The following is a 13,571-nucleotide window of genomic DNA, read 5'->3' as shown; positions in this document are numbered from 1 at the left end:
AATCATTTGGGAGCAATATTTAAGCATCTGATAAAGGAATTCCTGTTTGCCTGGTTTCGTGACACTTTATTTCACTAACAAAAGTCATTAAAAGTTGTTCCCTTGAACTGAACCCCATGGCAGCACAGCACAACGAAAGCTTCGGACCTGGCCGGACCTCCGCTTAAGCCCTTCTGAACAATCTCTCCTGCCATTTCAGTGAAAGCAGTGGTGAGATTCTCAACAACAACTGCGTGATGGAGTACCACCAGACCACCGGGACACTGAGCGCCCACTTCAGGAACATGGTGAGCCGCGGTGGCCCGGGGGGACGTCTGTGTTTCATGTAGGATGACCTCTAGAAGCCAGTGTTTCCTGTAGTGCACTGAGGTATTAACGCAGCAACTGCGGCGTGCCCCTGTTTTGGGCCTGAGACCTCTTAGGACCTCACACAGCCAATTCCAGAGTATGTCGCAGTAATGGCTCTGGTCCTTTGAAGTGTTTCACAGTCATTTAGGCACAATAGGCAATGTGACCTCAGATGCCCCCGTGATCCAGGCTGCGTGTGTTAGGTCAGACGGCTTTGTGAACAGGGATCTAACAAGCCCTGCTGGAGTAGACTGAAAGGGGAGGGGGGCAGTGAGTAAATATGGACTCCCCCTCCCTTAATTTCATGCTCTTGTCTTACAGTCCTTAAAACGGATAAAGCGCTCAGACCGGCGTGGGGCGGAGTCTGTGACTGAGGAGAAGTTCACTATTCTGTTCGAATCCCAGTTCAGTGTGGGTGGCAATGAGCTGGTTTTTCAAGTGAAGGTAAAAAGAACTCTCCTTATCTCATTTTGGATGCATTAACTGCAAGTCTTTCATTAAAAAAAAAAAAAAAAAAAACAACATGTTGCAGTTTACAGACTGTTGCATAACACTAACTAGTGTGTTGAGTTAGAAATTGAGTGAAGAGCACACCGTAAGTTCCCTGGTGCCTGTGATCTGAAACTGTTTTGTCTGCTTTTTATAGGTTATTACTGGGAAGTTATATTTAAATTGCTAACGATTAGTTACTCTGACTCTTAGTCTGTCCATCAGAGTATCTGTCATATTCTGACTTCTGCTTCTTCCTGGCTGCACACTTCACTCAGACATTATCACTTCCTGTTGTGGTGATTGTCCACGGTAGTCAAGACAACAATGCAACAGCAACCGTTCTTTGGGATAATGCCTTTGCAGAGCCGGTGAGCGTTTCGTCTTTGACTTTACGTTAAATGTCTTGTCTAAATGAATGAATAAAGCAGGGAAAGCCGTAGCCACTAAACTGAAGCCCTTTCCTTACTGCGTAACCGAATTTGCCATCAGTAATGCTTAATCCCCGCCCATAACATTATTTGCGAGGTTAACGTGTCAACTATTAAAGTTGTTAGATTGGCTCTGATAAGTGGCCTTAGGTTTCTGTTTGCATATTACGTAAAACGAATACTTTGTCCACTTGAACATGCGATTTTAACACATGTGGCTGGAAAACCATTATAAGGAAGTTGGGAGACAACCAGGCATTTAAATGAGAGGAAAAGACTCCACAGCCTGATACCCAGAATGGTGTGAAATGGGGTATATTTGTGGATTCCTTTTTCGGGGGAGATGAGTGGCAAGGAAGTGCCCCATAGCACAGACGGGTCCCGAAAACATTCCGCTATATAGGGGCCACAGGGATGAGGAATGGCTGGAACCAATCAGCTTGGATACTGACAGTCAGCTGACCCGGTCTCTCAAGGCAGGCTTTGGCCATCCTCTCACATCAACCTGATAAGACAAGCCAGCCCATGCCCTCAGGATCTTAGCAAAGGTTTGCTCTGTGCACGCCCAGGGCCGGGTACCGTTCCTTGTTCCGGATAAGGTGCTGTGGCCGCAACTCTGTGAAGCCATCAACATGAAGTACAAGGCTGAGGTGCAGAGCAACCGGGGGCTGTCCGAGGAGAACCTGGTCTTCCTGGCCCAGAAGGCCTTCAGCAACGGCAGCATTAACCCAGAGGACTACCGCAACATGACCATCTCCTGGTCACAGTTCAACAGGGTAAGCTTTCTGTGCCCTTCAGGAGAAAACACAGGTCATGCTCTCAGGCGGTGACAATTATTTCATTTCACCTTGTTGTAGAATGTTGTGGTGGTGATAATGGTAATATGACATGACGCTTCTGCTTTATGATACTCACTCTGGCTTCAGGGGTTACTCTACTCAAATGTACTCAGCTGTTCAGCATTTATTCAGAGACATTATTCCACTGTAACAGTCACCCCTGCATGAGACTGCGGAGACTCACCATGATATCCACATCTGCTTTCATTTCTCCTGGGGAATCTAGATAGAGCCAGTTCTATTGGTCAGTCTTAAGAAACTCCTAGTAACAATGAGCACATAAGTAGCTAGTCCTCAGTCAAGAGGGACTTTAATTCAATTAAGAAACTCTTATATCGTGGCAAGAATTCACGTGGTGATTCCCAGCGGCCTGCTAATGTCTTTCTAGCTTAATGGAGTGATTGGAACATAGTGTTATCAGTCTGGAAATAATGGGTCGTTTCATTGTAACGTCTAAAACGCTGTATCTCTATATGTATTAGGGCCAAAGCTGCAGATGCGTGTTCTTGAAATTTTATTCGATCGACACACAAACTCAGCCTCCCTAGTTTGCCCCCCTGTTTTGTTGCGCAAGAATGAAGGAAAACTTTTTTTCATTGCAAGTATGTTGTACGCTAATAGAAGCCAAAACAGTTTAAGGGGAAAAAGTACTGAAATCCATCTTGTAATGTGGTCTGTAGGTTCCGCATGTTCTTCTTCTGGGATTAGACAGTGATTTTGAACGAATGAATGCATAGGGAGAGGAAGTCGACTGAGACGACGGACAAGCCTTGCGACATTTTCCGCATCCTCACCGCAGCCTATTGACCCCCCGTCCGCTTTCGTAGGAGAGCTTGCCAGGGCGGAACTTCACCTTCTGGCAGTGGTTTGATGGAGTCATGGAGCTCACCAAAAAGCACCTGAAGCCGCACTGGAACGACGGGTGGGAATGAAACCGGCCTTTGTGTGTGTTCCCAGCCTCATTCAACATGGTCTCGGGCTCGCAGACCAGTTCCTGCTGACCCTTCAGTATTGCAATAGCGCATAAAAAAAAATGACGGGAAATTCTCGCATGCATACACCGGAGTATCTGAGAGGTAGACACGCTAACGGGCAGTTCTGTACGCCTCCGCTGCCGCAGGGCCATCCTCGGCTTCGTGAACAAGCAGCAGGCTCAGGACATGCTCATGTCCAAGCCCAACGGCACTTTCCTGCTGCGCTTCAGTGACTCGGAGATCGGCGGCATCACCATCGCCTGGGTGGCTGAGAATCCGAACAAAGCAGGTACTGCGGCCGGGGGGGGGGGGTCTGCATTTTACCCCGATGAGAAGCTGGTCATCTCATGGTTGTAAAGGCCGGTCAGTTCAACGCATGTTTGTTCGCATTCAATTTTACGGCCTCGTTTTGCATAATCTCCTCAAGTATTGCAGGTCTCCTCCCGTAGTTCAGAGATATACAATTAGGCTGATTGCTGTCTCTGGCCACGTTGTAGGATGGGGTCCATAAGATTGACCGTGTATATGCCCTGTGATAGACTGGGCTCCTGGCCAGGGTGTACCCCTGCCCTGCTCAGTCTGAGCTGAACGGTTAAAGGATTTAGGGATTGGTGGGTGGTAGGAATAATATGTTGGATGGGATGGGGGATTCTTGTGATGGGTTGGCCCCCCATCCTGGATTATTCCCTGGCTTGTGCCTGTATCTTCCGGGATCGACTCTGCACCCCAGCTATCCTGCATAAGACGAGGGGGGAATGTGTGGATGTTTGCATAGGTGGATGGACGGGGGAATGTTTCATGTTTCTTTGGATAACTGAACTTCAGATACTCTGGTTTCTGGTTTTATTCCGGGCTCTCTGATGCTCTAAGCTGAGTGCCTCCACTCTTCCCTCCCTTTCTCAGGAGAGAGGATGGTTTGGAACCTAATGCCGTACACGTCCAAAGACTTCTCTATCCGCTCCCTGGCTGACCGCATCAGCGACCTCAACCACCTCCTATTCCTGTACCCCGACCGGCCCAAAGATGATGTTTTCTCCAAATACTACACCCCACCACTGTGTACGGGCCTCTTTGCATCTATCATCATGTTTGGGGGGGAGGGGGGGTTTCTAGGCAGAAATAAATCCTGGTGAACCCTCATTTGGTTAACAAACAGACAAAGGTCGCACTTTGCATAATCAAATTGTGTCAAGCGTCTTCCTTCAGTGTGCTGATGACGATGTGTGCTTCTAAACGTCAAATACATACACTCATGACCACATGTTCCCCGACAGCCAATAGAAAGGGTTTGTTCCCACCAGGGAAGCCAAAAAATGCATTTTTACATTTTTTCCGCATGCGTTTTTCTGCCGTTTCATCTCGCATTTGTCCACTTTCTTTTGAGTCTTTATACGTTTTTTTTAATGTTTAATTAGCCATTTCTGTGATTGTACATGATTGTCCCTAGTGTTTGTGGGGAAAAAGAGGGAGTAAAAAAATGCATACAAACACCTTGGAATGTGTTTGTATCCATTTTTCATTGTCATCATTGGGAGTTTGCTGTGCAGAGAAGCGCATGCAGCAGTGCGTTTTCAAAATGCACTGCAACGCAGCGCACCAGTGGAAACATCTTACACTGCTTTCTATGCGATATATGATGTTCTAGCGAATCGCAGAATCATTTGTCATAACGAATTGTACTAGATTAATGTAATCACATCAAGACGTGACACCTTTGTATTACCTCATATAAACAAGAAATCAAGTGAAGCCCGTTCTCTTGTATCGCATGGACCCTCATTTGACCGTTTCCTTAATTTTTCCTTTTTGGCCCCCCTCCAGCAAAACCAGTGGATGGCTACGTCAAACCACAGATCAAACAGGTGGTTCCAGAGTAAGTCCAGGCCCCCGCTGCTCCTTCTGCTCCCCCTCTATCAACCTTTTCAGTTTTTGTTACTTACAGGAAATAGGTTTTTTTTTTCCCCACTTGCTTATCCTAAATTGGACCATTCTTTTACAGCTTATGCATTTGCGTGAACGAATTAAGCTACCTGCTGTCAGTCCGCTGCTGATTAATGTGAACGTATTTTTAATCATTCACCTCGCAGAGTACAGTATTGATTTATAGAGAAGGTGAGTAGGATCCCAAGGAAAGGGCCTTCTTCAGAAGAGCCTCCACACCTCCACACACAGCCTCCGTATCCCTCCCCTGCTTATCGCTCCTGAGAAGGACGCACAACTCTGTCTTAACTGGGCTTTCACCATGCACTAGGATTCTCCCTGCACACCCCCCCCCCCCCCCCATCCCGACCGACCATCTCTGAATGCATATCGGCAATTAGGCGGCCACTCTAAGTGCAGGTGGCTGATTTAATGGAGTTTAAGTGGGGCTCTCTCCCCCTACACGGATGCTGTTGGCGCGGTGGAGAATGTCACCGAGTTTGCAGCTCAGGCGGCAGGCCGGCGTTGCCACGGAGAGCTTGGCCGTGGGGCAGAGTAATGTCTAGGGCTCTCGGGATAGCACGCACAGCCCGGCATGCACGTAATGAACAAACAAGTCCATCTTGTCCTTCAGTCTTTCAGCATTAATCCCTGAGCATTAAAATAATTACTTTCAAAACATGGAAATAATGTATACCACATATGATGCATATTTTTAGCTCCTTGTTCTTCCCTGTACTTATTTTTTCCCCAAATTGAGCTAATCTTTTTCCCTGAATTGTGCCAGTTTTTCATTGGTCTGGTAATTACCTGTGTTTACCCAGGTCTTTTGGTGTAATTAGCATCTTACCTGCTTCTGTTCGGATGTCAGGTTCACCACTGCCAACCCTGACCCATCCAGCGTGAACCCCACCTACATGGAACACGCGGCCTCGCCGGCTGTCAGTCACTCGCACGGCTATGGCATCTACCCTCCCATGTAAGCAGGAGAGTGATCTGTATGTGTTCATGCACACGTGCGCAGACATTTGTTTACACTACCTTGTGTGCCTTTGTGCCTGGTGACAGGAATGATCCAATGTTGGATACGGAAGGGGAGTTCGACCTGGATGATACCATGGACGTGGCAAGGCACGTGGAGGAATTGCTCCGACGGCCCATGGAAAACCAGTGGAGTGGACAGCAGTCATGACCTTTGACCTCTGACAAAGCGAAAATCAATCACTTTGTTTATAAAGATTTAATTCCGTAGTTTGTCCCTCTTATACTTTAGAAAACATGAAACAATCGCCGTGAATACTTTATTTTTTTCCATTTCAGCATGCTAATTGCATGCCAGAATGTTTTTCACAATATTCCCCTCCCCCAAACATATCTAAAAATCAAACAAAACTTAATGGGAAAATACAGCTTATTGCCTACACACATACCCAAAACCCCCATCCTAAATCTGTAAATTTCAGCTTATATTTCTAAGAATTATTTTTGATGAGTCAAAAATGACAAAGAAGGAACTATAGAGATAAGCCGTTTAAGTATTTTGACTGTACTTTTGGTAAAGGTTCATCAGGTTTTATGGGTAGGTGTAGTCCACAACGTTATTGCCTTATGTGAAATGGCATTAATGTTACTTTGGAGAGTTTTCAGGTTGAAATGTACAATATTCCAGTGAATTATAACAAAGGACATAAGGTGGATTATAGCAAAAGCCATAAGGATAGAATGTCCCACGTAGTATGGCCATTTTAGGCCAGAGGCTGAGCAATCAAGCGCTTACTGGAAGATCTGGTGTGACCCTGCACCCTTTTTCTGGAAACCATATTGTGACTGTCATGTGTTTCTTGTGAGATATACGTCACCGTTTGTTCCAAACACGCTGGATTCGGGCTTCTTGTAACGTACCGTCTTGCATGTCCCTGGAAACCCTCACCTGCTCGGATGGCCAACGTCACATCTGTAAAACCCAGCTTGTCCATATCCGCCACCCTGATTTACTTAGCTAGCTGGTACTGAGTAATCATGCCAGGGAACCGCTAGGGGCAGGCGGGTCCTCACCTCAAAAGCAGGGCAGGCTCCTGTTATAATACCAATAGTACACTAACGCAGTCGTCTGTGCATTCATACTGTTGTGCACTCACCCATTTGTCGGTTCAGACCACAAAAGCCTTGCTGCCCCACTTTACTCTTTCACCAAATGCCTCTCACTGATCTCGTCACTCCTGGCCTGTGGGTTCTGGCCCGAACTGGCAAAAGTCGGGAATGTCGCCGACAGCATATGAGATATCGGTAAAAAAAAAAAAAAAAAAACAACAACAAACGTGCAAGGACATTCAAGTTAAGCCAGTTAAGAAGTTCCGTAAGTGCATTTGAAGGGGGCACTTTCAGCCAGGACTGTCACCCCTGCCCACATCACCACCTTTCTGCCACTGGAAGTGACACGCGACGTTCCCTTTCCCCGCTCCTGCTGTTCGCCGACAAGCCAACATGTCTCAGGAATGAGCACTATACTAACGCTGCGTATCATTGACATAGAGATGGTGAATTTGAGGGGTTTCTGTGTGTATAGAGTAACTATAAATAACTTTTTTTTTGCGGGGAAAAGTATTTTATTACCTTATCTCTGGTTTTCCCCTCTGGTTTGTGACCATTGTGTGAGAGTAGAACAGAGATTGTGGAAGCCACGGCAAATTGTTGCTTTGCGTTAAGAACCACAACAAGCCATAATGTAGAATGGAATTAATCACTGGTTTATTTTTGTTGTTCGTTTTTTTTTTTTTAATGAATTATTTTAGGATGTATTCCTTTTTATGCCGCGTTTATCATGATTTGGTCACCAAATTGTGCGCATTGTTTAATTACTGCCATTTGGAGAAGGAATTCAGCTATAGGTATTGTGTGACGTTTTCGCATTTTTTATTGTTAATGTCAGTATTGTTATTTTTAATCCAGATTGTTCCGTGTTTCTTTCTGCCTACTGTTGTGTAATCGTGGTGAGTTCTGTGTTCGTCCCTTTGTTGGCGTTTGGATTTCAGCACTTGGACATAATCCAGGAAACCCAAAATGCTAATAGTTTTATAAATAATTTGAACAGTAAAGGGCAATGGAAAATAATGCTTCTCCAATAAATGTGCTTTACACTGTTTTGTTAGCAGTCGTAAATACAGTTTATTCCCTTTTTTAAACACCTTTATTGGTCAATGTTTGTACACGAGGAATGTAAAAAGGAGTTCGGAGCGGCCACAATCTTTACTCTTGAATGTAATGTAAAATAAAGTTGTCCTCCGAAGAGGGGGGGTGGTGGTGGGCAATAAAAAAAAAAAAAAAAAAAAAAAAAAAAAAGGAATGTAAAAAATATTGGAAGTTCATGTTCGTTGCATCACCCACGGTTGTGTTCAAGATTTTGAAGTGCTTAAGCTACTAATGAAAGCTATCTATCTATCGTAGGAAGCAAGAACAAGATTGAAATCTTTCTGGTACAATATATAGTTTCTCTTGTAGGACCTGAGGATGCGAGGATCTCGTCTTATGTAGCCATCTGCAGGTTTGGCTAATAATGAGAAGACTGGATCTTTAATTTCCCCCACACATTGACAGTATGTTAACGGGAAGAGTGGTGTAAAGATGAATGGATTGGCAATACTTGGAGCTTAAGATGCATGAATCGGCCGTGAGACCTAACAGTCGGCCGTGAGACCTAAGTAGAATCATTTGCGATGTGACGTCAGTTTGGACCACTGGACTGTGCCGTTAAATGTTCCCATTCTGCATGGGTTTGTAATGCAGGGGGAAATACACGCATATGTTGCATTACAGACTGAATCCCGATCATTAACGCTAACAGCTCCACTGGTGGAAAAATATTTGTCCATTTCGAAATTAACCTGGAAAAGTAAACAAACTCTCCTAGTCATTTTCCTGCAACGCCAGCCCAAACTATGAAATTATGTAGTCCGGAAAAGATGCATTCAAATTGCATATTCTTTATCAACAATTTAATGTTTCCGGTTCTGACAGGCCTGGCCATGTTCCAAGTTAGTGTGTCGCAGTTGCTTAGATACGTGTTGCCAGGATACTAGCAGTTAGGTACAATGAATGTTTTATTAGTTCTATTATTATTAATCAGGAGATGTGCGGGATGATGGATGGATGGATTTACATGTCTGCAACTGTTTGCTTAGTTGACACTTTTTCTCAAGTCAACATGCTATTTATACTTATACCCGTTAGTCAGCTGTCTATTTGCTGTAGCTGTTCAGAAAGTCCCTTTCTTCGGTTCACGACTGCAGGTCAATTTCCTGGTTTACTGTTTTTATTCATTTAGCTCCACAGTAGCACATTAGCGCAATATGGTCCTAAGCCTTAAGTTTTAACTAGATCCGCTTGATAATTCTCGTTACATAGATATGCCAGCTTACCAGACGAGCGACTTGTTAGCAGAATAAAATCAGAGGTAGAAATCCTTCTGCAACGAGCTTTTTTCCGCTTCATTTCCCGTTGCTCAGGATTAGAGACACATAAAAGTGAGACACGGAAGCGGTGACCGTTACGGCTGAATTTCAGCGAACACGTGGAGCAGCTGTCATGTCGGGGCCGGACCGGGGGTTGTCAGCTTCCTCCCGACTAACACAAGCAACCCCCCGTAATTCGTCTTCATTTGTGCCACAGAAATGCCGCTTTCCTTCTCAAATTTCAGCTGGCTGCAGTGACTTTTGCTATTAGAAACGAGTCTGCACACACATTTACACGTAGGTCTACGTAACAGTTTGCTTACCTTGTAAATCGTGTGTAGGGTTTGCAAATTACCCCAGTGCTTTTGATGTAGCCTAGCTTATTTTTGGCTGTTGATGTAATATAGATTTGCCGTAAGATTTCTTGCGTAAGCGTTAGAGTTGGCAGCCCTGCCTTTAGGTACGCTTGTGTTCTTAAGTAATGAGTCGCTGAATAATTTTAGAAGATGTTTTATTTAAATGATGAGGGAATAGATCTGGTCTGATGTTTTTAGTCGAAGTTGCAGTCAATTTTTCTTTTCGGGCTCCGTATATTTGTGCCGCTCCATTACTTGGACCGAGTTGTTCTACAGTAACTATACAGATTTTTAGTGCCTTGGGAACTAAAAACATCTAGGTACTATGATTTGTTATAGGTTATATTTGGAGACACCAGAACCAATAAGTAGCCTAACAGAGGTGTCTAAGGAGATGAATTCTGGACAGGAGAGCGGAATAACCTGGGTTGTCATTCAATGAATTAATACTACAAAAAGTATAGCGGACGTCTCAATTTGGGAGCAATATTCTTGCGACGTGCTCGTTATCGGGTGGCCTTATTATACAATTTGAACGCAGTGAATCAGTGTTTGGAAGTCCTGAGGTATATGTCCAGAGACGGAAAAGTGATATTAATGTGACGTGCACATAACTAAATACGTCATGGTATATGTCATTGGTACACATCTATGTGTGGATATGATAATATGTTTTGCATTTATTCATTATTATTCAGCCAATACAGTTTTAAGCATCTAGTCACGTATCTAGCTGTGCTATGCTGAATGTTAACTGGTCAAACAGTTGCTTTGGAGATTTACAAATAAACTGGAGCCCAATGAGGCATCACTACCAGCCACGGTGGTCCCTGAAATAGACCACGAGTGCAGATTTATTATTTTGCAAAGAAAGAAACAGTGGAAATGACTTTTCCAGATTGTTTTGCTTTCCTGTTATCTATAGCCATCATGTTCCAACAAGCAGAAGTAACTGGCGTTTTTGAATCCTTATTGGCAATATTTTTGAAAATTGAAATTCCAGTTCCTGCGCTTGTTTGTTTCAGGGGCCCGCAGTAACGGCAAGAGCTGATTGTGATTTCGCTTAGCAGCCACTAGATGTCAGTAGTGCTACAGCGTTTCATCAACTCATCCATCTTCTAACTGTTTATGCGGTTTACGCGTTTGGAATCTGTCCCAGAAAGTTATGTGGCACAAGGCCAGGGTACACCCCGGATGGGATGCCAGTCCATTGCAGGGTACACACTCACAGACTCACTAAATTACAAGTCAAGAAAAAAAAAAACAGAGTCTCGAGAAAATTTGCACATCACAGGAAGAACGAGCAAATTCCATGAACGGAAATCAAATCCCCCCGCCCTAGCAGCGTGAAGCAAGAGTGTCACCGCCGCATTGTTTCGGGGCGTTCTCGATACTGATGCATTTTGGGAATGGCAAAGGTGTAAGGCTTCACATATCCATAAGGTTACCGGGTATATTACACTGTTATGTGTTAACTGCCCTGTGATTGGTTGGAGCCCCATCCTGGGCTGGTGCTTGCCTTGCACCCGCAGCCTCCAGGAAAGGCTCTGGATCTCCTGCAACCCTGAATAGGACAAGCGGTTACAGAAAATGGGTGGGTGGATTGATGAACGCTAATTAAGGTCTGCTACCTGGCTGTCCGATCCCTAAATAATGACATTTTGAACTTAAAATCTGTTGTTAATTTACCCGAAGCAGAAAAGGCAGATTCTGCAAAAGTCCACGTACAAAATATCCAACAAGGCAATGACTAATAGGATTCTAATATTCATGCATTTGTGAGAAAAATCAACTTTTGGTAACCATAAACAAATATATGAATCAGAAGATGATTGAACAATGTCTTCTCTGGCACTATGACTCCATACGTATGTCAACTTGGCGGGGGTGTCCCTAGAAAACTGTCCCCCTGCCCAGTTTTCCATATAATTCTTTGTCTTCAAGGGCCCCTGTACAGTGTTGGGTCAGGGTATCCATGCCACCCCCTCAAAACCTACCAAGGGGATTCCCCCCTCCCCCGCCTGGTCAACAAAATCTACCAGTGGACCCTGCTGGATCTTGACTTTGTGTCGCTGATGGAATCTGAGGAAATATAATTCGGGTTCCCGGCCTAAAAGTGGATCTTTGGTAAGTCGGGCCTCTCTGGCTTTGATATGAACAACGGCTTTTTTTCTCAGGAGTGCCGACTCCATTTGAAGTGCAGCTGCTCTGAGACGGAGCGAGTCCCCTTGGTGGTGAAATAATCGTGCTGCTGTCAGAATATTGCCACAGAGAAACTGCAGAGACTCGTAACGGGTTTCGGTTCTGCCTCCGCCTCAGTCTTCCGAATCGGTACAGGAAGCAGTGCGGGTGCAGCCCAGACTTCAGGCCTTGGTGTGTCACTGCACCTCCTTTCACTTCCACACAGTCGACTCTGACAGATTCGGCACCATGATATACTGCAAAACCTACATTCTTCACATTTCTTTCCTTTCACTTTTTCCAAAAATAAAAAGATTCCATTCTGCTTTTTTTTTTGCCCAATCTCTACGCATGGTTGCAATTTTCTTATTCATGGGATGGAATTGGGTTATTCATGAATAATTCACAAACCTTAGATAGTCACATCAGCTTGTATGTGGGGGTTTGTATCCAATAAGGGTTTTCCTGGGCTTATTTGACTGAAGAATGTGAGCTTATAAATATTTTAAACATTTATAATTTGTCAGCCAGTTAAAGTGCTTTTTTCGCTGCAAGTTAAAACATTTTTTGAAGAATTTTGTCAAGCATGCTTTACCGAATTCTCATCAGTGTCTTGGGTTAAAAGGAATCTCAATGGTTAGGATTTCTGAAAAATAGTAACCATTTTAAAAAATATGTACTTATGTATAGATGCATTTTCAGTACTGTCCGGCCTATGGTGATTCCCTTCAAAAAGGTGACCAGGAACAGGATTTTGGTTTGGCTGCATGATGCAGCAAAACCCACTGGTGCAGTCTGGCTTAGTCAGGTTACTTACTAAAGACCCAATTAATTCCACACCATGGGCAATATGGGCATAAGCACAGACAAGGGCGATTATAAGTGTGATTTTAGGTTGGCTCCGCCCCCTGGAGAATGAAGGGATGCTGGTCATAGGGTTAGAAAGAAGGACTTGGGGTGGGGAGGAAGCCAGCTGGGCCTTCAGCAGGCCTGCTGGCGGCACATGAGGGAGTGACATCTGGAGCTGGCAGGCCTCCAGGGAGGTGCTTACGTGGGAGCTAGAAGTCTCACATGCCTGCTGGGACTGCGGAGGATGAGAGCAGGAGGAAGAAAAGGGGGAGAAGCATGGCTAACAGACTGGGGGGGGCACAGGAAACTAGACCCAGTGGGCAAAGGAGGACGGAAGTGGAGAGAGGAGGTGGGAGCATTTTCAGCAAAGTGAGCACCTCCCTGGGGCGTCTATGTTACCAGAGGGCCTGGATTCGGGGATTCTCCCCCTCCCCCATTTAAGGAACCCACCTTTTACACCTCAATCCCAAAGAAGAAGGCTCTGTACACAAGGTTCCAAAGACCAGTTTGCAACTTTTTATTGATACATTAGTACAAAACTTTTATAGCATTTCAGTTTCATTACTTATTACTGTAGTGCTATATAATAATGTAGGCTATCTAATATACTGTAATTGCAATATAATCTCAATTTAATGTGCTATTTTTATATGTCATGTCTTTATTTTTACTTAATACTTAAGACACTCCTCAACTAACAAAACCTTAAATAATGACAATAATTACTTAACTATTA

General features: G+C 44.5%; 1 protein-coding gene across 1 annotated transcript in view; it reads left to right on the top strand.

The window, feature by feature from the left end:
- The window catches only part of LOC111856018 (inactive phospholipase C-like protein 2), a 120,266-nt gene that overhangs the window by 50,361 nt on the left and 56,334 nt on the right, over positions 1–13,571 (top strand). Inside the window, exons 11-20 of the mRNA XM_023835616.2 lie at positions 200–287; positions 670–792; positions 1,116–1,208; positions 1,838–2,044; positions 2,935–3,029; positions 3,228–3,370; positions 3,985–4,140; positions 4,903–4,954; positions 5,873–5,980; positions 6,070–6,186. Of these exons, the coding sequence (XP_023691384.2) occupies positions 200–287; positions 670–792; positions 1,116–1,208; positions 1,838–2,044; positions 2,935–3,029; positions 3,228–3,370; positions 3,985–4,140; positions 4,903–4,954; positions 5,873–5,980; positions 6,070–6,186 (1,182 nt within the window). The remainder of the gene's footprint in view (positions 1–199; positions 288–669; positions 793–1,115; positions 1,209–1,837; positions 2,045–2,934; positions 3,030–3,227; positions 3,371–3,984; positions 4,141–4,902; positions 4,955–5,872; positions 5,981–6,069; positions 6,187–13,571) is intronic.

Source organism: Paramormyrops kingsleyae, chromosome 22 (assembly GCF_048594095.1).
Source record: "Paramormyrops kingsleyae isolate MSU_618 chromosome 22, PKINGS_0.4, whole genome shotgun sequence".
Taxonomy (NCBI): domain Eukaryota; kingdom Metazoa; phylum Chordata; class Actinopteri; order Osteoglossiformes; family Mormyridae; genus Paramormyrops; species Paramormyrops kingsleyae.
The sequence above is the reverse complement of the archived record's forward strand: the minus strand, read 5'-3'. Positions and strand labels throughout refer to the sequence as shown.